We start from the raw sequence: 24,367 nt of genomic DNA, 5'->3' as shown, positions 1-24,367 counted from the left end.
TTTAAACACAAGATACTTGTGCTCAAAAAGAGGATTCATTCTCAGTGAAGAACCTTGGAGCTCTAATCTGCCTCTATACCTGCCAAAGAGCAGTGATTCCTAACACGTCTCTGGGGGTCATCAGGTGGAAACCTCCCTTCAACAGTGTTTCGCCTACTTAGTCCCACTACACCTCCAGGAGGTTAGGCAGTGAACTCCGGCGTCCCAGAGTCACCCCCCCTAGTGCCAGATCACACTGCTCCTACACAATCCAAACAGCACCGCCACGTTCAACTGACCCAGAGATGCTCCAGGTAGTGGCCAGTACCGATGCTACCATTTAACTATTGCTAATGCTACTGCTAACCGCTAGGAAGAACAGAAGAAGACAATACAGTTCCGATGCTACCATTTAGCTAATGTTATGTGCTAACCGCTACCTGCTAAGAGGAACAGAAGAAGACAATAACGCTAGATTCACCTATACTGTTAATGTTAATTGCTAGCTACCAATACTAACTGCTAAGATACTATCATACTCTCACCGCTTTAGCTATTGTTAGCTGCTACAATGCTACCACAGGCCTAGATGCCACATGTAACTGCCGATTGCCACACTACCATCATCTACCCCTGCCTCTCACCAACTGCACCAAGAAAAAAGCGGGGTGGGAATACAAACCCTGGTTCGGGTAGGGGATAGAAAATAAAGAGGTAGAGTCAAAAGATGAAAGTAGGGATTGGATACAGACCCTTGTTCGGGTAGGGGGTGGAAAATTTAGAAGGTGCTGAAGGTGGAGGCCTAAACCACAGACTAGATTTAACAGCCTCTTCTAACATTTCCTTCAAGAAGCAGCAAACCCTACCATTTCCTTCAAAAAGCAAACAGAGCAGGAAAACAAACCCTAACATTTCCTTCAAGAAGCAGACAAAACAGGAAAACAACCAAAAAGATCAAAAAACAAGCCAACTCTGTGTCTTACCACGCAAACTCACCTGAACAGGCCGCATGGTCCCAAAGAGAGACTCTAGCTGGCCACACCCCCACCTTATCTAAACTTCCTGGTTCTCTTCCTATTGGCAGAGCGAGAAGATGGGGCGGGGAAAGCAGAGCAGAGGAGAGGTGTCTTGTTCAGACTTTAACCTCTTCTCTTGCCGGGTTAGGCATGCATGTCCTCTGCCTGCCCCCCCACTGTCCCTATTTCACCCCCCAACTACTATTATTTCTCCTGATCCATATCCACTGACTAGACCTAGCAGCCTCATCTGACATCTCCCTCACTGTCTTTCTTAAATTTTGCCCATGCACTCCCAGCTCCCTCAACAGTGAAACAGCTGACCCTGCAACAAAACCTCTACACCCCACTTCAACCGGACAGACCCTGGTCTTCCATCCCCTCTGCTCAGATTCTGTCTTTAAATCTGCATACTTAGTCTTCTTCCTTTCATAAGCTGCCTCCACTGAATTTTCCCAAGGGACTGTTAACTCAATAAAATACACAGTCTTTTTACTCATGGACCATAAGACAATGTCTGGCCTCAGATTACTATAAACTATTTCCTGGGGCACAACTAGCTGTCCTCCCAAGTCGACCTGCATTTGCCAATCATCAGCCCCTACCAGGCAGCCACCTACCTGCTTTCTCCCTGACTTAGCAGCTTTATTTTTCTCCCCCTCTCGAACAAACTGCACATCTAACCTCTCCTTTCTAGAACTTCCAGAATTCACCTGCTTCCTTCTCTCCTCAATGCCTGCGGCTAAGCTTCTCAGCACCTGATTATGCCGCCATGTATACCGGCCTTGTGATAAGCTAATTCTACAACCTGACAAAATGTGCTTTAAACTTGCTGTACCTGAGCAGAGTGGGCACGATTGATCGCCCTGTACCCAGAGACTTAGGTTCTGCGGGGTTGGCAACACATCGTATGTCGCCCCTATCAGAAATTTAATACGGCCTTCCTCCATATTCCACAGGTCCCTCCAACTAAGTTTCCTCTTCTCAACACCTTCCCAATTCAACCATTGTCCCTGTTTGGCTTGACCAACTGCTTTTGCCCCTCTTAACAACTCCTCCTGCCTACGCACCTGTTCCACTACAAGCTTTCTTTTCTCCTTTAGACCTGCTTTATTCCACACTGGTTTGCCTGGGCCAAGCCCCAAGCCTCCCCGGCCAAATTGAACATTTCCTACTATTTCTGCATGCCTAAGAGCTGCCTCTGCCTCCTGCACTGCTGCCCTTGGGTTCCATTTCCTCCCCCCAGAAGGATTCGGAACCACATTGCTAACTAACATGTCCTTACTCCCAGATAATAAAAGTTCTGTCCTAACCTTAGTGCATTTAAACTCCTCTGTTAGACTGGATACTGGCAGCTGAAGCATTCCTTTCCCATACAAAGCTACATTGCTTAAGCACCTGGGAGCACCCAACCATTTTCTAATATAAGAGCTAACTAGCCTTTCCATTCTCTCTGCTACAGATAATGGGACTTCATATACTGACATTGGCCACATTAACCTAGGATACAAGCCAAACTGCAAGCACCACAACCTCAGTTTTCCTGGGAGCCCTGATTTATCTATTCTCTCCAGCCCTTCTGCAACATCCTTTCTAAATTGCACAACCTGTTCAACATCATTCAGGTCCACATTGTACCACCGTCCTAGACTCTTAACTGCTTTCTCCCTAATTGTTGGGATTTCCTCACCATCTATAGCAAACTTTCTATCACTTACTTTCCCTCTGTATATTGAAATACTCCTTGACTTACTAGGCTTAATCTTCATACTAGCCCACTTGAGATTCTGATTGACTTTATCTAACAACCTCCTTGTACATGGCACTGTTGAAGTTAGCAGTGTCATATCATCCATATAAGCCCTAATTGGTGGAAGACGCATTCCATTCTGCCGTCTCTCTCCACCTACGACCCACTTGGAAGCCCTAATAATTACCTCCATAGCCATTGTGAAAGCTAGCGGGGACACTGTACATCCTGCCATAATACCAACCTCCAATCTTTGCCAGCCTGTTGTGAGCTCTGCGATACTTGCACACAGTCTGATGTCTTGGAAATATGCTTTCACCAAGTTAACAACTATCTCCGGCACTTTAAAGTAGTCAAAGGAACTCCAAATAAGGTTATGTGGCACTGACCCAAACGCATTAGCCAGATCTAAAAATACAACATTCAAGTCTCTTTTCTCCCTCTTAGCTGTCTGAATCTGATGCCAAATCATGCTAGTATGCTCTAAGCATCCCGCAAATCCTGGTATCCCTGCTTTTTGCACTGTCGTATCTATCATACCATTCCTTTCTAAGTATTTAGCCAGCCTCTGTGCTACGATACTAAAGAAAATCTTTCCCTCAACATTTAGGAGAGAAATCATCCGAAACTGGCTAAGGTCCGATGACTCCTTCTCCTTAGGGATGAAGACACCTCCTGCCCTGCGCCATGCTCTTGGAATACTTTGTTTCTCCCAAACTATTCTCAGGTATCTCCATAGTGTCCTTAAGATGCCAGGTGCACTCTTATAGACACGGTAGGGGACTCCATTAGGCCCTGGGGCCGAAGAAGCCTTTGCACGCCTAACCACCTCCACCACTTCTCTCCACCTAGGTGGGCTCACATCCATCTCCTGCTCCACTTCCCCTAATGGTGGCATGTCAGGTGGAAGACCTATGTTCCTATTCTCCTTTGAATCTGAATACGTCGACTTCAAATACTGTTCAATCTCTGATTTCGTTGCCTTAAGTTGCCCTCCTTTTTCTTGATTAAACAAGCCTTTCACAAAATTAAAGGGGTTCCTAAAAAATGCTGACCTTGCACGTTCCTTCTTCTTTCTCTTCTCCCTAAGGTGTTCTGCCCTTCTGAGTACTGCTAACCTGCTTCTCAGTTCCTCCTGCAACACCTTAATTCCCTCCCTTTCTTCTTCTGTCGCCTTCCTCCACTGCTTTCTTAACTGCCTCCTTTCCTTTACTAACTTCTCTATTTCTCTTTGCCGCCTAGACTTGCCGACCTGCACCCTCTCGCCTTTCTTTTTGACAAGCACCCCAAATCTCTCTCGACCATAGGAGTAGATCACATCTCCAATTTTATCCAATTTCTCCACTACATCTCCTCTAAGCCTGCTTAATATGACTGATAAATCTCTATCAACTGCCTCCCACTCTTTGCTATCATTAGCCCTCGGCCACTTAACTCTAGCTTTCTGCTCCATGCTTCTCTCCTTGGCTGGCCTGTTGCCCTCAACACCAACTGCATCCCCTCTCCGTACCTCCTCCTCTCCAGGGATAGTGTTACTGATATCCTGCGAACTGTGGTTTTCTACCTGTCGCTGGACTTCATCCGACTGATTCGACTGACTTCTCAAGAAATACTGGTCGATGCGGCCACTCTGCCCTTCCACCGCTAAACACTTCCTCCTTCCCTGATGAGTTCTAAGGCCTCGGATTGATGTTATTTTCTGCCAGCCACATGGGCAAACTTGAAGCTTCTTATCCTCTGCTGCACAACTTTTGCTCTCCTTAGTTGCCTTCCCTGTCACCTGAGTACTGCTACCTCTGGCCCTAAGAGATGGGTCCGTGCCCCCATCCCTCACTGAGTCATGAATCCAAGGCATAGTCATATCCGTTATCCTGTTCGTTACCATGCAATCCACCTGTGAGTCATCTTCCACCCCTGCTCTCGCTGACTCTTGGGGTATTTTCCTTATATTGGTTGTAGCTAAGTCTGGTTGTAGCAAGGTTAAGGCTTGCCACTGCTGCCATGGGTTGCTAGCCCATACCAGCACCTGTGGGGTCTTTTCCCTCCTGTCAGCTGTCTTTCCAAGCAGTCACATGGTCTTTCCCATGTTGTCAGCTGCTCTATTCACAACAGTCACTAGCCAAGCTAGTTGTGAGTTAATTTAAACACAAGATACTTGTGCTCAAAAAGAGGATTCATTCTCAGTGAAGAACCTTGGAGCTCTAATCTGCCTCTATACCTGCCAAAGAGCAGTGATTCCTAACACGTCTCTGGGGGTCATCAGGTGGAAACCTCCCTTCAACAGTGTTTCGCCTACTTAGTCCCACTACACCTCCAGGAGGTTAGGCAGTGAACTCCGGCGTCCCAGAGTCACCCCCCCTAGTGCCAGTTCACACTGCTCCTACACAATCCAAACAGCACCGCCACGTTCAAAATTTTTTCAAATTTCAAATTTTTTAAAATAATTTTCCGTCTAAATGACACAAAAAGTGTCACAACCGGCTGTCTGTCTGCAAAAGCAGTCACACGGTGAGTGACGTCAGCAGGAGCGATGGCTCAGTTCAATCCGCAGGCAGCAGCAGCAGCATGCGTTCAATGAAACAAACTTCATCTTTTTTGATTAAATCATTTAAACACATTTACTTCAGAGTATAATTGTTCGGTTAGTAAGTCTTGATAAAAAAAAAAGGGGGGAGTTTTGGATTCCCTCTGCAAGACAGCATGAACCATCTGAAAAGGGCAAAGCTTTCAGTAACATTACTACATGTTCACACTCGCTGCAGAAGAAAATCAAGCTAGTCTGGAAAAATGGTTTTCATCATGTGATTTAAGGACATGCAGTATGTGTATTTCTGAGGTCACCTATGATGTCTTTAAAAAATAAAAATATCCAATCATGAAAAATGTCTTTATATTACTTTTATAATAAAAAAACGAAACTAACAAAAATTAGTTCTGTAACTTTCGATGTGGCTCGTCAATTTGAGCTACGTCATTGTGTTTTCTACATGACATCATCATGCAATGACGTCACGTCATTCAGCAGCGAACTGACCAGCTTGTCACACCGTCCCCTGAAAGTTAGTTGGCATCACGGCTGAGGATGCGACGCTGTGTATCGCTGCAGCAAAGTGCCACTATTCATCATTATCATAGAAGTAGACCTCATTTCTACAACCTAAGTGTAGAGGATTGTGGTATTTGTTTCCTTCGAAACGCAGCTCCACTCACTCAGGCGAGATAATCGGTCAGCCTCTAACACAGACACCAGAGAAGAAAGCTGCAGTTTGGGATTGTTGGGACTGGGACTGTTTTATGTGATGCATAAAAAGGTGAAATTGCAAATGTCGCTTTTGAATTTTTATTCAAAGGATTTACATAACATTAAAGCACATGGTAAATTGTGTGAACTTACAAAAGAGCTGCATGATCTGATGTGACAGTATCAACGTGGCTTCTCTCGGTTCAAACGGAGAAGGCGTTCAAAAATAAGCGTCCGATACAACACTCCCCCCTACTCCCCCGCCCCAGAAGATGAAAATGCATAAAAGCAAACACTTTAACAAACACGTACGCACGCACAAAAAGAATTCAACCACTAAATAACATAATAAGACTAGACTTTAAAATAAAGCCTCAATTTCCCAGCTGGTTTGGATGCACTCCAAAACATTTGGTACCTCACAACTAGATACTACACTTTCTACTGAACAGGTAGTGATTTCTCTGTACATGAGGGTTTCTGCAGACGCCTCTCCCCCTCCTCCCTGTCCGTCTGATAACCTTTACCCCGTGGCGGGGTCAGAGGTCATCTGGCGAGCGTGGGCCTGGTAAGGAGCCGCTGTGTTCGGGCTCGGGGTAAGGCCTCGTCATGAAAACTGGATCTGTTGCACAGTGGGGATCTGCAACACAGTTGGAGATGGTGTGTATTACTGTCAGACATCCCATTCAGATCAGCACAGGACCTTTGGATTTGTTGCATGCATTACTGCTTTCAGTCAGTGAGCTGCAGCCACCTCAGCATGTATGTTTACCTGTTGATAGGAGGTGGTATACACCATGACGTTCTGCTGCTGACCATCTGCTGTGATAATCCCGGCTGGCAGTGGATTTGCTGATGAAGACAGAAAAGCGTATTTTAATTAGACTGAACTTCAAATGTAAAGAGCAGGTTGAGAACCTTCATAGAAACTTTATGAAATGCATGTCAAAAGAGGAGGAATAAAACTAAATTCTAAACAATTTCTACTTACAGAAGCTATCGTCTGTGAGATCCTCTCCCAGGCTTTCTCCCACCGCCACCCCTGGAATCCCCTTCTCCCCCTTCATGGCCTGGAAAACAGCAGAGACCATCACACACTGTATGTACGCACACAAATAATAATAACAATAATACCAGTAACGTGGTGAGAAATGGAAATGAAGTTGGGGGGGGGGGGGGGGGGGGGGGGTGGTGGTGGTTTTGCCACTGGTGTTACAACATAGATTTTTTAACTGTGATAAATGTTTTAGCATATTAAAAACTACATGCTTTACAGTTGCTGTGATAATATGCAGGTAGGGGGCTACACACACACTCATAGAACTGGAGTTATATCCAGTAAGTACTATTATTACTACTTAGTTGTTTGCATTGAGGTGTTTTAGACAGTACAACACAAGTTGTGGCTGCTTTCGTTCACAATGGGCAGAAAAAAACTGTTAGCGGGCAGGCAGACTGACTGGGCTGGTTAATATTATTGTTTACTTGGACCTCAGTTTGTGCCTCACCTCTCGAAACTTCTGCAGGTAAAGCTTCAGCGGCTCCACGTACATGTCGAAGCCCAGCGTGGACATGGCGAACAGGATGTCCTCCCCGTTGATGGTCTTCCTCTTCTCCTGGTGGCAGCGCTCGCTCGCCTCTGATGTGATGAAGCTGATGAACTCGCTCACACACTCCTGCACACACTCCTTGGCGTCTTTCGCAATCTGTGGGGAGCAAATACAAATTATAGAAAGGAAGTGGTCTCAACGTAGATGGCCTCTACAATAAATGTGTCCCTGTTTACGCCAAAAACTGCAGGAGAACTAATTTCTCAATCTCATAGAGAGAAGCATCAAAGGAAGCTCCTATAGCTGGTTCAGGAGCAAGCAAATAAAATAACTTGGATTGGCCTGAGAACAGAGAAGGAAAATCCTTCTGAGGCTCCACAGAAAAGCTTATTTTAAAGTCCTCCTGACATCACAACTAGCGTGTAGCCAATCATTGTCAGCATGCAACTCACAAAAGTGTGGAAACTTTAAGCCTCCAGTGCAAATACATTGACTCTATATTATGTATAAATAAAACATTCATAATGAAACTGAGGACTCCTGCTCCTTCCCTCCTCTCCGTCACTAACCTTTCCAGTCTGAGGAACAGCATTCTTCATGATGCGAGCCACGTTGGCAATAGGAAGATAGATGTCTTGCTCCCTGAAGTTCTCTTTGATACCGCTGTCGTCATGGTCATTCAGACTCTCCTCAGTATCATCTGCAGAAAACAAACACGTTTTATAGAATCAGCTCTCTGTGAGCAAAGCTAAAACACAACACTGGCGGTGAGTTTCTGACAATCTGCACTTTAGCTGCTCCTCACCATCCTGAGACTGGAGCACATAGTGACCGGATGCCATGTATTCTCCGGCGATGCCCAGCTGGGAGGCGTCGGTGGTCGAGCTGTCTCCATCCATCTGGAATGCACACACACAGTCTCATGTAAACATCTGAAGATGCAGATTATACCAGCAAAGTCTGAATGTACCAGAGCCTGTGAGTGGATCGTGAGCAAGTGAGCAGGGAGGGCGAGCAGGATTTCGGATGGAGCACAGAGCAGATTTTTTAAAGAAGCTGTAGCTTCGCTTCTCTTCTGCTCCAAGTTTGTTCTGGTACCACTCACACCCTGAGTTTGAACTAAATAAAAGCCTCGCTGACTGTTGATGCTGCTGCTGCACTGTTAACGTAAACTCTTGGTTGTGTTGTTGAGCATGTGAGCAGTTTGTCTTCCAGCTGGACCTGTGTGGGTCACAGGGTAATATTTTATTCATTCATCTATTATTTTTAGACATTTACTGTTCAGTTTGTGGGACGGTCTGAGACTGAGAGAAGTCTGAAAGAGACACGGGAAAGAGAGAGAGAGGACTCTTCACATACACTCACTCCTTTTAAATTCAACAATGTGTTGTTTTACTGAGCTCTAAACGCTGACCTAGATCATTTAAAGCAGAGAGAACACAAATTAAGTACAGAGTAACATCTCCTGTGGGTGGATGATAAGTTACTCCCACACATATATTGCAAAAGTACATTTATGAAGAAAATTACTAATTTCCTCAATTCTTCAGCCGTTATTCATGCCTGAATTTGACCCAGCGCTGCATCTTCACTACAATATTTGCATAACCAAACCTTTGGTCTACGGATTAGATAAGAACTTGCTTTGCCTACATAATAATTTCAACACAGCTTTGGCTCCAGTTGGACTGCTCTCTTGGTCTAGGCATGGTCACCTGGATCACTTAGCAACAATATCAAAATAAAAATAAGAACTGATCTTATGCAAGCTCTTGAGTTATTGATGAACGCAGGACATGAAATGAACTAATTTACTGCTGGAAATGACAGATTACATATGAGTGGCACTGAAGTTAGAAAATTCAAAGGGAGCCTGATTTTTGCTTCAGTTTGTGGCTGTATTTCCTTCCTGCCAGCTGGGAAAACGTAGACAAAAATCAGCTAGGAGTTCCTATCAAAATCACTCAATTGTACAGCAGTTTGCAGCTTCTCAAATGTGGGGATTGAGACAGGACAAATCAATGTCACTACAGGCTCTGTGCTTTTTCCACTACTTTCTGACATTTGATGATATGTACAACCCCAATTACACTGTTTTTTGTCAACAGTGGGGACTGATATCCCTCCCTGCATGCTTGATAAATTGGCATGCATACGTGATCAATGCTTCATTCAGCATTGATCACTAAAGCTCCTCAGTTACTACAGCCACAGGGCGATGACTGAATCGGTCTTTGTGATCGTGATGGCCATGAATGAATACCGACAGGACATCAGGATGTTTTCATTATCACCACCATGTCATTACCTTGACTACAAATTAAGGCAAGATCGACATGTCAACGTACACATCCACTAAACCGCCATAACTATCATTTCTAAAGTTGCTTCTTTCCCGTTTAGTTGTGTGGCTAAAATTAACTAAACGCGTGTTTTGCTTCGTCTCTACGTGTTAACGTCAGGAGCTAGCTGACCCCGCTACCCGTCAGCTAGCTGACCTGGAGAAAGAGCGGGTCTGATCTGAGCCAAATAAGGTGTTCATGTCCTTCGCGTGTAACGTTCCCATATTAAAGATGCCAAATGGCTGATTACACGACGGGCATATTTTCAGAGGTGGTTAACGAAGGCAGCCAAATGTGACCTCCCTCCTTTATATTACACGCAGTTTAATGTGAAGTATTTGCGGGCTCGTGGGGGGACACGCTGAGGCGAGAGATTCAGAATTTGGCTCGAGACTGGGATTACAGGTTAGCTGTGCTCGTGCGGTGTGCACTATAACTTCAATGGAGAAGCATGCTAGTTAGACCGCTGTAAATCCGCGGTGAGGTCAGTCTGCGTTAGCCACACGCTAAATGATGTTACATTAATCTGCGTTTAGCTATCGTGTGCTAACTAGCAGATGTCAGCCGCGGATGTGAGATATTTAGCTAGCGTTAGCATATGTTAACCGACGATTGGCGCTCGCTAGCCAGTTCGGTGGTCTTAACAAAACGAACGAGTTCAGCGTAATGAAGAGAGGATGTCCAGCGGGCTATTACCTTCTGTAGTTAACCTATTCAGGTACATAGTGTCCCTTGAATATATTTTCATAGTAAATCCACCGAAACTCGCGCCTGCGGAGACTGCGTTGGCCTGTTCTTTGTCGTACACCGCAGAGGAAGACATGGCCGGGGCCGAAATGTTAAATAGTAATTTTTAAAGTTTCGCCTGCCGCATACTTCCTGATGAGCAGCCCTCATTCACTCAGACAACAAATAAAAAATCAGACAGAGACGGACATTTCCATTCGAGCTAACGAGAAATCGGTTAGCAATCATTGGCCGGAGCCAGGCACAAACCTGCAATGAAGCCCTGGTTGGTTACCTTCCTGAGACGGCTGTTTGGTTGGACAGAAAATGGCTGCGAAAGGACCAGTCCCAGCGCGGAGCCGCGGCTGCACTACCGCCTCTGCCCGGTAGAGGGCTGCGCTGCGTTCAGGGACTCCTCGCAAGCTCCTATCTCACAGGTTTAAAATTTAACTCAGCTGTGAAATACATGTTGTAGTAGCTGTAAATTGTAAACAAGACCTATGTGGTCGACTGAATGTGGTGTGCGATTATAAGTGTTTCAAATTGTGTATATTAGTTGATTTAGCTCAATAATCCAGGCTTCAGAATGACGTTACTTCTCATTGTCGCAAAGGATTTTCATAATTCCTACATTTATGTCAGCGCTGAAACGCATCTCTTCAACCGAACAGGTTTCCCGTAAGCGTTTCACCCTCCCTCTGCCTTTCTTTCAAGAAAACGGCTCAGGTTGTTTTTCCGAAGGTGTTTCTGTGGAAACTGAAACACTTTAGGTGCCTGAAGTGCCGCACCAGGAGGATCAAATACTCACTGAATGGGTGTTTAGGCCTACGAAGGTCAATGAGGCGTGTTATGTGTTGAAAACTGTTCAGAGAAACGCTGTCATTGTTTGACAAGGTAGGCTGTGGTATCCTGAACAGCTTTTCCTGCCAACAAAAGTTTTATTGACAATTGTATTGCATCTGTGTGCTACAGATAGTTTATGTTTATTTGCTGTGGGAGTGTTAAACGCTGTTTACCTAGACTCGCCAAGGGCAGCTGGACAGTGAACTACCAAAAACACTCGCTATTCACGGTTTCTCCACAAGATGTCGCGATGTTACCGTGAAAATAATAAAGGGTATTAAGTAATGGTCCCTCTATGACAGTCACTGAATTCTACCAGTATTTCATTGCCTATCAACATGATTGATTGGAATTTGTGTTAGTGAGCTCACTCATAAAGCCTTTAATAAAACAATAGCTTTTTGCAATCCCAGGCTGTTGACCTGAAGTCATGCCTGTCAGCTATTTGATTGGACTCAACACAATTGCACTGTGATTATGTTTTTATTTTTATAATCTGTGGCTCAAAGTGTAAATGCAGTTCAGTAAAGTCTTTCATGCAGGCAGGAAACACAAAAAAACAAAGCTTCTTTGCAATTTGTTGGTGTAAAAAATGCCATATTTTGAAATGAACCAGTTGAACTGATCATACACAGAGATCTCCAAAAACGCCTGCGAGTCGACGTCATGCAGTGCTAACCCTATCAAGCCAGCAGTCAGAAGGAGTTCAGGGGTCAAAGTCCCTCCTCACTGAGGGCGTTTGAGGCGTTGATTTGGTGTGTCTGTGCTTCCAGGACTAACAGGGTAGGGTTCTCAGCGTCTGGACTTGCAGCAGTGAAACATGGACCCGCCAACTGGGCCGTCATTGGGGCCTTATGACTATGACCTGCTGGTTATTGGAGGGGGGTCAGGAGGCCTGGCGGTGGCAAAGGTCAGTTTGCTCAGCTCTTACTCAGCTCTGCTGTCAGTCACACAGTATTTACAGTACCTGGCTTTGCTTCCTACTATTCAAGCTTTTTGGCTTCCTGCCTGTCTTTTGAAATAAAATTACGTAAAATAAAACAAGGCAATGGTTGAGTTCATGTTATGTAATGTGAACAATCTTGTCAGTCTTTTTTTACAGGAACAGAACCCGTTTGAGGTGGTTTCTGGTTATCAGTTCTGGAATCTGGGGATGTAATTTAAAGAACTGCTGCTCATCTCTTAAACCCTCAGACTCTGGCCTCAGATTTATTATTGGTGATAGCTGTGGTAATCACCATTGTGTTTTGTATGGAAACACAATAAAGTGGGCTGGTCTTCTCTGGCACAGAGGCGCAATAAAACATTTGTTTATCCATGAAGCCTTTGTTGGAAAGCTTCAACACTACATCTTAATGACGCTGGATTGGAACTTTGGACCCCATGAAACGACTGTCGGATGATTGATGTTCCCTGGGCACGGGCTGAGTTTGGAACGTCAGCGTTTTTCTTTAGTGCCCCAAATTCTTGGAATGATTTTCAAAACACGCTGAAAATCAATGCTCTACTGACCTACTGACACTTTGAAACCACGATCCCAAACGTCGCTTCTTCAATGTGTGACTGCTGTTAACTGAAGTCTTCTTCCTTTTGGGTTTTTTAACCCGTCTGTAACTCGACATCATTATAATTGAGGGCGACCTCAGTGGTTCTTTGAGTTTAAATAACGCTTTGAAATGAAATGAAATTTGAAGATGTCATCTTGGGTTTTTTACATTTTATAGACAATTCAAATTTCTAAACGAGATCTTTTGGGGATAATTTGTGAAGCAAAGATGTTAAAAAGCCTCTCCCGTTCATTATTAGACATAATTCCTGTTATTTTACATTCTTATGTTACTTGTTTAAGGTGTTTTGACGTGCTCTATGTGTAATTCCACATGAACTACCAGTTTGAGGTGAAATTACACTGTGCATTGGCATCATTTATCGTTGCCACGACGAGAGATGACAAGAAATTGACAGGTCGCTTTGGAGAGCTGGCCCTCACAAGATCACGGATGCTGGGAGGGTGTTTGCTCGCAAAGCGTAAACTCATAGAAAGATTTGGGTTCAAATTAAGCTATTAGCTGCACAGTCTGCACAAAGCTTAAAAGCCGGACTGCTAGATATCTCATTTCATTTATCTGAATTTGTGCTTCCTCTAGTTTGAGGTTCCTCTGCATGCATCCGGCTCTAACCCCTGCTGCACTCCCAGTGGTTAGAGGACACTCCACCAACTCAGCCTCGTAATTACTGCTAATCTAGTCAATGAACGCACCCTTTGCCAAAGCACAGCTCAGATAATTATCATATTAATGGGCTTTATGGTAATGGGATGATCTGTGATCAGCTCTAGAGGAAAGTGGGAATGAGATGAAGGGGCAGGAGCTGGGATTGTTGAGAAGGACAAACGCTTAACCCGTTTCAATATTTAATTTCCCTCTTTCTCTTTCGCTGTCTGACTCCATCCCTCTCATTAATCTGTTTTTCTCTCCTCTCGCTCCGTCAGGAGGCTGCAGGGTTGAGGAAAAAGGTGCTGATCCTTGACCTTGCGGCTCCGTCTCCAAGAGGCACCAAGAGGGGTGAGTGGTTGATTCTCACAGTGTGAGGGTTTGTGGTGATTATGAATCATTTCTCTTCTCAGTTTCATGGGTGTGCTCGGCATCATACATTCTGTTCCTACTGACTTGTATTATTGAAACGGGATGATTTTATTTTTTTATTCTATTTTATTTTCATCTTTGCTGTCATGTCTTTCCTCTTGTCTTCTTTTGTCTTTTTCCTCCTCTTTGCTTTCTCTTCCTTCCTCTCCTTTCCGTTTAGTCCTTGTCTTATCTTTTCCTGCTCTCCACTTCCCTCTTATCCTCTCTTTCCCTTTCCTCTCCTCTGCTCCAGAACTGGGAGGTTCCAGTCTCAACACGGACAGGATCAGGAAATTTCTACAACAGGCGTCTCTACTGGGAAAAGCTGTTCAAGACTCCGAGAAATATGGCTGGGGGATGAAAGATCATGGTAATTAAAAAAAGACCATTAATTGTTAATCGTGCTCCTTGTGAAGCTTTAGATGAAGCGACAACTTGGAACAATGCAGCAGCAGAAGACGAAGAAATGTGACAAAATCAATATTATATATTGTAAGAGCCATGTTTTCTGTGTTCGCTTCATGTCAGCGTCTCACGGCTGGAGCGATCTGGTGGAGGCTGTGCAGGAGAAGGTGAAGGCTCGCAGTACGGAGCTGAGGAGGGTGCTGAAGAGATGTGGATGCTTTTACCTCAATGCTCGTGGAGAGATAGTAGCGCCCCACACAGTGGAGGTACACCCTTATAATCCAGCTCTGTGGTGGAAGTATTGCAGGAAACGATGAGTGGTCACAAGGGACGCACTGCATTTCCAAAACCTTTAGGATTATTATTGGTTTTCCATATTATTCAGACAGTTCAGCCCGTATTGGAAGGCACACAGGAGACGATTTACAGGAGCTGATGAGTGAGTGCAAATGTAGCCCCAGAACAGGTGAACAGCTGATTCTGCAGTTTTACTTTATCACTTGCCCTCCTATACTGACTTCTTCAAGAGCCAGAAAATTCAAATTTAGGAAAAACAGTAGAGACTGGGAGGAGTTTAGGAGAGTCAAAAGTCACAACAGCCACTGAGACTGAAATCTTGCTTGACTTTATATTTCTAGAGAGATGTTTCCTGATCACATCCTAAGACTTCTCAGCAAAGCACGTCTGGCAGCAGGTGAAATCTGATGCTTATATTACTGAGTCAGTATAACCATAGAAACCCACACCGATGCTGTATGTTTCTGTGGTGGCACCCTAGTTAACTCTTTATTATTGGAGCCAGCATGCAGTGGCCATTAGCAGGACTGCTTCTTAATGACTTCAGCCTTCAGTGTGGTGGTTCCACACTTGACCCTGACCATCAGGGTCAACTTCAGCAGCAGTGTAAGCTGTGTTTTTTCTTGCTTTTGTTCAGGCGACGGACATGAATGGGGGGAAGAGGCATCTGACGGCAGAGACCCTGGTCGTTGCTACAGGAGACGTACCTCAGTATCTGGGTGTACCAGGAGACCAGGAGTACTGCCTGACCAGGTCAGCCGGCGCTCAGACATTACATCCTGTTCCCACATGCGTCTCAATTAAAAGAGCTGACTGAGCCCCCGCCCTCTCTCACCTCCCAGCGAGGATCTCCTCTCGCTGCCTCACCCCCCGGGCCGGACCCTGGTGGTGGGCGGGTCTGCGGAGGGGCTGGAGTACGCCGGCTTCCTGTCTGGCCTCGGGCTGCCGGTCACCGTCATCCCGCAGCCCGACCTGCTCCAGGGGTTCGATCAGAAAATGGCAAAGAAGATTGAGAAACACATGATGGGTGGTGGAGTGGAGTTCCTCTCTCACTGTTCACTCACCAAGGTACTGAGTAAGATCAGGACAGGGACTGCTGTCAACTACATTACAAAACTGGAAATGGCATTTGATGTCGTCTCGTTTGTGTGTTCATTAGGTGGAGCAGACTGAAGCCTGCAGTCAGGATGCTGTTTCAGGTAAAACAACTATTAAAACCAAGTTTTTCAGGATTATGATAGAAACTGAATATCCAGTTGAAAAAGTACTTAGTGGTATAAGTACTTAGAGGCTAAACATAGTGGTGTGAAGGTCATACATTCTACTCACAACACAAACTACCCCCCCCCAATCTAACCAGAGTTCTGTCCAGGATGTCTTCTGGATTTAACCTCTGCAGCACACAGACAGTGATGGAAAGTAATTGAGTAAATGTACTCAAATACTGTACTTCAGTGTGAAGTATCCAAAGCCAGAAGAAAAGTAAAGAAGAAAAAGCACAGGTTACATTTATGGGGTCAATGCATTGTTACAGAATAAACCAGTGGATTCCAAGCTTTTCAGCTTGGCCCCCTTAGAAAAAAGCACTATTTAATTGGGGCCTTTTGTCACATGTGACATATGAGTTGTTAGCAGCTCCACCACAGTAAGCTTCTGAGACAGTTTTATTTAGATCACAGTTTCAAAGCCCCAAGAGCTAAAACTCAAATATTTGACAAAGAAATTACATTAAATTACATAAAAAATACCAGAAAGCTATGTGTTGCTTTTTCATCTTTCCTGCCCATGCTTATCATGCCATGACCTCTCACGTTTACACTGTGACCCACTGGAGGGGCCCGGCCCTCAAGACAGAAACCACTGGATTCAACTATGTGATAAGTGCATAGTACATGGTGTGATAGTGACAAGATTTCATCAGTATTAATGTCTAGTAGTGTAACATCTGATAATAAAGCAGCCACATGAGTGCTTTTACTTTTACCACGTTTTTACTTCAAATGCACTTCTAAATGCAGGACTGTGATGCAGTATTTGTAAATTGTAGACTTGGTACCTAAGAAAGTGATCAATAAATGATCTGAGTACTGCCTGCAGACCCTTTGATGTCCACCATCACATGACTTATACATCAAACCGTGATCGCCCCACAGCAGATGATCTTTTAAGTTGTCGGATACGCAGTGTTTCCATAGATACCAAATATATTAGACCGAATAGCAGGGAGAAAGCTCTGGCAAAGAAGCAAACTACCCCCAGACATTAATTCTACTGAATGGTGGAACCATATAAAAGAAGAAATGACTGGAATTGACTGACCCTTTTATCAAAAATGATGTATTGTACAGGACTATTGGGTGCTGAGAGCCACAGACAGGGTAGTGAAAGTTTGAGAAATGGACTTATGAACTCAGCCTTTAAAATGGAAATTTAAGGGCTGTAACTGCCATCACCATAAACAGCTACATCTTCTTGAATTACAAGCTATTTATCGTATTATATATTTGATTTTTGAAATCATTTTTCATTTTAATCAGGAACTTCTGAAACAACACCACAGCAGGCCTCTAGGGGGAGACTTCGAGTGACAATCGCCTCCAAAGAAGGCCAAACTAAACAGGACGACTTTGATACAGTCAGTCTAATTAATGCTTTGTGTTGCTCTACAATCATTCTCTTGTCAGTGTTTCAAAGAACAGCAGAAAGCAGCCTTGTTTTTTGGTCATTTCTGTGATTATCCTGCGGCTGTTGAAAGGACAGCTTCCTGGTGAACTGTGTCTTTACACGTCTTTGTGTGTGCAGGTGCTGCTCGCCGTTGGAAGGAAAGCCTCCACCAGCGACATTGGCCTGGAGTGTGTTGGGGTGCAGTGCAGCCAGGAGTGCGTTTAGTCTCTCTGCTTTCATTTTTGCTTCAGTTTGTGCACAGCAGGCTTTGTTAAACAGTCGTGTGTGTGTGTGTGTATGTATTCCTTAGGTTGTGGGGACATAAATCTGTTTACACAGCCACATTGTGGGGACTCGCCCTCCTTACGGGGACCAAATGCAGGTCCCCATAATGTAAATCATTAAATTTAAAGATGAAGACTTGGGTTAAGGTTAGGTTTAGGGTTAGGCAAGTAGTGGTTATGGTTCTGGTAAGTCTCCAGCAAATGAATGTAAAAATGATGGAAACCAGACTGTGTGTTTTTATGTGCGTGCAGCACCGGCAGGATCCTGGTGAACGAGCGGGACGAGACCAGTGTAGATCATATTTATGCCATTGGATCAGTGCAGCATGGACGCCCCTCCACTACAGGCCTCTCAGTGTATGCTGGGACACTGCTGGCCCGTCGACTCTACAGAGAAGACACTAGCTTGGTACACAGTCAGATAATTTTTAAGTCTATGTTGTGTTTTCATTGTATTTTTTAAGGCTTCATTTTTTGGGGGCATTTTTCCATTCTGTGTGTGATTAAAAGCTTGTGTGTGAGCCAGATGTTTTGCCTGCGAGACGACAAAGTTAGAAGTGATTTATGCTAATATCATTTTTCATTTACAGTGTGATTACACCAATGTGCCCACTGTCGTGCTCACTCCACTGGAATATGCTTCCTGTGGTCTGTCTGAAGAGAAAGCCAATCTGACATTTGGAGAAGCCGGTGTAGAGGTACACTGTCACACACACACACACACACACACACACACGCACGCTCACACAAAACAAGAGCTCTCAGCTTGTAGAATTCTCTAAAATCAAATCGTCTGCCTTTTGCAGGTATATCACAGCTCCTACTGGCCCCTGGAGTGGGAGCTTCCTGCCAGGAATAAAAACTCCTGCTACGTTAAAGTCGTCTGCCACATCCCCGACGATGTATGATGCACTAATCAATATTCCCTCAATAACCCTCAGATAATTGTGACTCGTTCTTCAGTTCTCCACAGAGCCTTTTAGCATCTTTTAGCTCATTGTTTTGTACAAGACAGTATAATACAGTCTAGAACAGTATTCTAGTATTAGTATTACTCTCTAATCATATCCAATACTGAGCAGCTAATGAGGCAACTGTGTAGCTCTATGACATCTCCAAACAAACTGAAGGCCCCCACACCTTCTGAAGTGTGATAGGTGGCACAACACCTCAGCTATAAAATAAAGAGATTTTTGTTTTCTTTTCCTCTTGGGATGTTTAGTCAGAATGCCACAAGTCGTGCGATGGTTCTCACCTCATTAATCCACCAACCCTTTGTTGTATTTTTAGCTCTTTCCACAATTGACTTGGCACCACTCGAGATAACTGCATTTCCGAATGCATCTCTGCCAATGTATGAATGTTCTCTGCTCATTTGCACTGATTAGTGTAAATTACACTGCCACCCCCGAGACATTTTAATTGCACTTTATTCCCTGTCTGCAGATAGTGATCATGACTAAAATACGCTGCAGCCATCATAACCGCTAGTCAGCTCTTAATATTTGTCTTTGGTGTTTATTTTTTGTTGCTGTTCTGGTGTGGGTGACCTCCATCAGTCTGCAGACCTGACATGACAGTAACTATTTCAAATTCACATTCAAGCTTGAGAACTCACTGGATGTTATCGCCATGGTAACTAGGATTCACACATGGTGGACTGGGACTCCCGTCAGACATGACCTTGGTGACTTGGGCTCACGCACTGAAGAACAAGTGTTACAAGATTCAGTTCAGACATAGTGACAGTGACTCCGACTGTGACATGGGGACTCGAGTCAGGCAGGCTCTCAGGGACTAGGAACCAGGTTTAGACTTAACCGAGGACTTGGACATGATTTTTCTGACTCACACTGAGTAACTTGAGTATAACCATCTGATTTAACCATCAGAACTCACAGCTCAACCTTTGGTGGACCTACCACAGCACTGCTTTGTCTCAACAGGAGCGTGTGGTCGGTCTCCATGTCATGGGCCCCAACGCTGGCGATATCCTCCAAGGCTTTGTTGCAGCGATGAAATGTGGTCTCACTAAACGACAGCTGGACGCCACAGTGGGCATCCAACCCGGGTCGGCCCAGGTCAGCCTCCCTTTTTCCACTCTATTTCATAAAAAAATGTGGCTTTGATGGCTGTTAAGCATAAAATGGATACCTGCTGCTTTTGACACCTATTGATTTTCCCCCACGGCAGTGATATTAATTCACTGTCACCTCCTTGATGTGCTCTCACTGTGTGTGAGGCTCTGCGCTGAGGTCAGTTTTGAGTTATTACCATGTGTAGTATTTTGAAAAAGCTCTGCTGTCTGGGGTCAATACCGGACCAGCACATTCAAACGAGTCTCCTGCTCTGAGTGCTGCCTGTCTGAATTATTCATGGACAATACTTAATAAACCTCGTCGCTCACAGTCCATCTCCGTGGAGACTGACCCCACAGTACATGAGCGGGTTAATGCTAGACATTTTCAAACTTAATTAACAAAGCATTTAATGGAGTGTTAAATACAGGTCAGTGGTCCTGGTGGTGTCAGCTAAGAAGGCGAACCATACATCCCCCCAGGACTGATTGATTAGGTCAATTGATTGCTCTGAGGGAGGGAGGATCCTGTAATTATGAACCTTTGACTGACAGCATGTTCTACATGTTAGAGCTCAGAGATCTAGACTTCAAAAACCTGCCTGTTTTTCACATATGTTGTCATTTTTTTCACTACATTGAACCATTTTGCAGATTTGCTGATTGATTTTGTCAGTTTCATTTTGTTCGTGGAGAAGGTTCCCCTTTAAGGAGTTGACTGCCAGACCTCTGTCATAGCTGGAAAGTCTGCTAGTTAGCAATCACCATATTATGACAGACATAAAGCACAGACAGACTAGCTGGTGAAGCACTTCAAGGCAATAATAGATAGCGATAAAGCATCTTCCTAGGGAAGGGCCAGATATTTTTGTCAGGAGCTGATGGACTAAAAGCAGAGAGTAAACGTTGGATGTCGTTTCACCGAGTGGACAAACATGTGTGGCCAAAAAACAATAAATGTAGCTCTGTTTTGTGTGTGTGTGTAGAAAAATGTAACAATCTTGCTGAAACTTGGAGCAGTTTCTTGGTTGGATACATGGAGGATTAGTAACGTAGCAACATTGCAGCATTGCTTTATGGCTCTTTTTTGATTCTGCCACGAGAGGAAAGAAAGACATGTTCAAAGCCTACACACGGGGGCTTTAAGCCATTAATTTTGTGGGGAGTTTACATGCTCCGCTATAAATATATGAGTGGCAATGGGTAAATGATCTTACACCTACCTTTGTTTTATAGATCAGTAGTCTTGATTTGGGCTTGCATTTTCAATGAATGAATGTTGCTGATTGATAGAATCTGTTTAATCTTTATATGTAGCAGAGGACAAAGTTAGAGGTAAGTTTTCTCACAGTGCAGTCTGATGCCTGTCTCACAGTACAGTACACTGATGTGGTATTGGTCTCTCTGTGTTGCCTAGGTGCTCAGCTCATTGACCCAAACCCAGCGTATGTCCGAGGCCTTGATGACGCGGGGAAAATGCTGTAGTTAGCCCCCCTGCTGTCAATCACAGTTGCCTATGGCAACAGTGCAAGACAGCAGGGAAGGGCTTGCAATCATCCGGAAGAGTGATGGCGGCAGGATGGCCAACTGACCACACAACGACAGACAGGCGGGCGAGGACCGATGCTCTGCTGCTGACACACTTCTTGTTTTGTGCGCGCTGGAGTCTGTGCTGCTTTTTAGGTTTGTTTGCATTTTTTATGAACTGTTTGCTGCGAGCGTAACTTTGAAATATACAGTACCATTGATGCATTTTCATGGCTTTCAACTTTAAGGAAGATAAGATGCTCCCTAAGGTTCTGTCTCTGAAAACCCCTGTAAGCTTTAATATAGCTGAGTCTTTAAAGGCTGCAGGAGAGTGATAAGACTCTGGGATTTGATGCATTTACATGGAGTGAAAGCTCAGGCTTATGCTCTGTGTTTTTATTGCTATGGCACAAGCCTCAGGGGTTTTACAGCCTTAATTTCATGTAATGAACTAGACGGGGATTATGGAATTACCCAAATTAATTGTGTTTATCGGCAAATGCTCTCACTTTAATTGATGCATGTGGTGTCTTTATTGAGACATTAGGCCAGAGTTCCTGATGCACTCCCTTGTTTGCTTTTCCTCTTTTATATTCCCTCTCTGATTCAGCGCTGCCAAGCGTAGCGTCTGTCTTAAAACAACTGTTGAATATTCATGCGGATCATTAAGTGAAGTGTCTCTGAATGCAGGGACCGGTGTGCAGATATTTCTTAAAAGCATGCCGCTGACCCTCTAAGGTTTGCCCGCCGCCTCAGCTCCACACTCTGCATTTCAATCAGAAAATGTACATCTGTGAGCGTAGAACATGTGTGCGCCCCGTGCAAGGGGCGTCATTTTCATTCCCTTTGTGTTTTGCAGCTTCTCACTAATGCGGCCGCTCCCATCCATTCCATGTTATTGCCCGCGCTGCCGTGCATTGTGCTGTTGCTTGCCGAACGTTGCGCCAGTTAGATGCAAATTTTCCGAGGTTATCCTCCAGACCACCTTCTGATTCTATCCCTGGCGGACCTGCTTGTGTAAGACAGATATCCTAATTAGAAGAAGTGCGCAGGAGTGTCTCTTTTGGCGTGTGCCTGAAAATGCCATTAGGGCATAATTTGATCAAAGCAAAGCAGTTTCTGTGACTTTGTGCAGGTCTCACAGCAAGGTTAAGATGCTGCGTAGAGGTCTATCAATCACTGCCACCTAGTCTTGGACAGCGTTCAGGGCCTCTCACCTGACCCCTGTGCAGTGTGTGCTGTTGCGCCACTAGATGACACTGTAGCTGTATGTGGAATAGGGTAAAAGCACTCTTTTTTTTTTGCATTTTTGCTTGAGAAGAAGAAAATAAAGCTGAATTTTACTGTTACTTGTACTCTGAGCTATATCCATAAACCTCTTATACTATCACTTTCATTACTTACCTCTAGAACTACCACTACTGCAACCAATTATGGTTACTGTAACTTCCACAATAGATAGTTATAGATATTTATATTACTATCACTGCTTGTGCATCATGTGCAATAAACCCATCATGTGTTTTGTATTTGAAATCTTAATTTGTAAAAGTATAAAGAAGCATTACATGGACATGCTCAAGGAGTGGTGGAATATGTGCACATGTACTCCAGTTTTGAGGTACTTATACTATACCAATACTACAGTGCATGCATTCAAACATGCACTCAAGTAAAAGTATTAGCGTCAAAAGTCAAGCACCAACAGAAAAAGTATTCATTATGCAGGTCCATTACAGAACAAGCTATATGACATTGTTGGATTATTTAATTATTGATGTGCTTTTATATTGCAGGTGGTAAAGATGGAGATAATTAAATTACTGTACACACCACTGAGTAGGTGGTGAGTTTGCCCTCAGATTAGAGTTTGCATTACAGTTATCTGACAGCTATTACAAAATATATGACCAACTACAACAGGAAAATGCTACTTACACATTACTGCAGCAGTAATAATAACAACTCTATTTGTATTGTATTGCTCATGCAAAGTTGAGCCCAAAGTGCTTAAAAAAAATGACCAGATGAAAAACTAAAATAACAAAAAAAACACAGTAACAGCAATAAGTGAGAGGAAAAATATAAATACTTTGATCACAATACAATAAAACATTAACTTAAAACATTAAATGAATGATCCAATGATATACAGTAGTAGACTCACACAGTTTGAAAACAGTAAGTTCTTTTTCTTTTGCTGATGATAACTCACATCCACTTTTAAAAGCAGCTTATGAGGTCAGCTTTGTAATTTTTCTGTCACTACTCCAGTAAAGTACAAAAGGGCTCCTAAAATGTATTGAAATACTGTACTTGAGTAAATGTACCTCTGATAAAGCTGCCACTAACTTTCACACCTACTGCAACTAGTTCTGCATTATTAGAAAAAATGGATGACACAGAAGCGGTTTGTATGCCTGTAGTTTTCTCCTAATGGAAACGCTTAAACAGGTTTTAATGCGACGCTCTTGAATAAAATCCCACATCTGGACGCGCTCATTTCCTCCGAGCGGGGGTGCCGCCGCCTTCCCCCCCTCCAGCGGCCCAGCAGTGGTACGCTCCGTGCTGGATGCGTTCAGCTCATTGACCGGCTGACAGTCCTCATCAGTACCACCGGAGCCCCGGAGCGTCCCGCAGACCGGACCCTCATTCCCCCGCAGAGCGAGCAGCACCCTCCAGCCTCTCCGTCCCGTCATGAAACAGACTCTGAGCGAACTGATGAGGATGAGCAGGATATGTCGGATGGTATTTGCCACCTGTTTGGGATCCTTTATTCTGGTCATCTTTTATTTCCAAAGTATGTTCCAACCAGGTAGGATCTCCCTCCTCTCCTGTGTGTGTGCGTGTGTGTGTGTGTGTGTGTGTGTGTATGTGTGTGTGTGTGTGTGTGCGCGCGCGCGCGAATGTGTTGATGTATGGCATCTTGTCTGGCAGCCCTCTGGCATGTTGACACATCGATTTATTTAGGCTGTACAGTAACGCAGCAGATAAATAATTGATGCTTGTGGCGTGTGAGCGCGCGAGTCATCCATCAGGAGC

General features: G+C 44.3%; 3 protein-coding genes across 6 annotated transcripts in view; 2 read left to right on the top strand and 1 right to left on the bottom strand.

The window, feature by feature from the left end:
- Positions 1 to 6,071: 6,071 nt before the first annotated feature.
- On the bottom strand, positions 6,072 to 10,940 carry nfyba (nuclear transcription factor Y, beta a). 2 transcript variants are annotated; one of them, XM_041963592.1, is made up of 7 exons: positions 10,875 to 10,940; positions 8,342 to 8,435; positions 8,106 to 8,236; positions 7,495 to 7,692; positions 6,978 to 7,056; positions 6,759 to 6,838; positions 6,072 to 6,626 (listed from the first exon to the last, which is right to left on the bottom strand). In XM_041963592.1, exons 2-7 carry the CDS (start codon positions 8,433 to 8,435, stop codon positions 6,594 to 6,596), a joined length of 615 nt encoding a protein of 204 aa, XP_041819526.1. In that variant the 5' UTR covers positions 10,875 to 10,940; the 3' UTR covers positions 6,072 to 6,593. The 2 variants fall into 2 exon arrangements, with proteins under 2 accessions (XP_041819526.1, XP_041819527.1); XM_041963593.1 differs by lacking the exon at positions 10,875 to 10,940 and adding an exon at positions 10,575 to 10,820.
- LOC121625493 (thioredoxin reductase 1, cytoplasmic-like) lies at positions 10,785 to 22,834 on the top strand. Of its 2 annotated transcripts, none has more exons than XM_041963591.1 (15): positions 10,785 to 11,041; positions 12,221 to 12,357; positions 13,939 to 14,011; positions 14,325 to 14,441; positions 14,600 to 14,742; positions 15,411 to 15,526; positions 15,616 to 15,841; positions 15,933 to 15,972; positions 17,311 to 17,408; positions 17,576 to 17,652; positions 17,974 to 18,130; positions 18,312 to 18,419; positions 18,528 to 18,623; positions 19,668 to 19,802; positions 21,216 to 22,834. In XM_041963591.1, exons 2-15 carry the CDS (start codon positions 12,268 to 12,270, stop codon positions 21,285 to 21,287), a joined length of 1,548 nt encoding a protein of 515 aa, XP_041819525.1. In that variant the 5' UTR covers positions 10,785 to 11,041; positions 12,221 to 12,267; the 3' UTR covers positions 21,288 to 22,834. The 2 variants fall into 2 exon arrangements, with proteins under 2 accessions (XP_041819525.1, XP_041819524.1); XM_041963590.1 differs by lacking the exon at positions 10,785 to 11,041 and adding an exon at positions 11,313 to 11,498.
- Positions 22,835 to 24,022: 1,188 nt separating this feature from the next.
- The window catches only part of chst11 (carbohydrate (chondroitin 4) sulfotransferase 11), a 77,143-nt gene continuing 76,798 nt past the window's right edge, over positions 24,023 to 24,367 (top strand). The window contains exon 1 of one of the 2 annotated variants that reach the window (XM_041964264.1): positions 24,023 to 24,125. In XM_041964264.1, coding sequence (XP_041820198.1) covers positions 24,023 to 24,125 — 103 coding nt within the window. Of the gene's footprint in view, positions 24,141 to 24,367 lie in introns of both variants that reach the window. The other variant, XM_041964263.1, reaches the window with a different exon arrangement.

This window comes from Chelmon rostratus, chromosome 22, assembly GCF_017976325.1.
Source record: "Chelmon rostratus isolate fCheRos1 chromosome 22, fCheRos1.pri, whole genome shotgun sequence".
NCBI classification, from domain to species: Eukaryota; Metazoa; Chordata; class Actinopteri; order Chaetodontiformes; family Chaetodontidae; genus Chelmon; species Chelmon rostratus.
The sequence above is the reverse complement of the archived record's forward strand: the minus strand, read 5'-3'. Positions and strand labels throughout refer to the sequence as shown.

Bases quoted from the DNA above. Each gene is read 5' to 3' on its own strand.
- LOC121625493 (XM_041963591.1), top strand. From the start codon at position 12,268: ATGGACCCGCCAACTGGGCCGTCATTGGGGCCTTATGACTATGACCTG. The intron at 14,442-14,599 runs GTAATTAAAAAA...GCTTCATGTCAG, and splicing joins CTGGGGGATGAAAGATCATG to CGTCTCACGGCTGGAGCGAT. The intron at 18,420-18,527 runs GTACACTGTCAC...TGCCTTTTGCAG, and splicing joins TTGGAGAAGCCGGTGTAGAG to GTATATCACAGCTCCTACTG.
- nfyba (XM_041963592.1), bottom strand. From the start codon at position 8,435: ATGGATGGAGACAGCTCGACCACCGACGCCTCCCAGCTGGGCATCGCC. The intron at 8,237-8,341 runs GTGAGGAGCAGC...TGTTTTCTGCAG, and splicing joins TGTGCTCCAGTCTCAGGATG to ATGATACTGAGGAGAGTCTG. The intron at 7,057-7,494 runs GTGAGGCACAAA...GCTGTTTTCCAG, and splicing joins ACCTGCAGAAGTTTCGAGAG to GCCATGAAGGGGGAGAAGGG.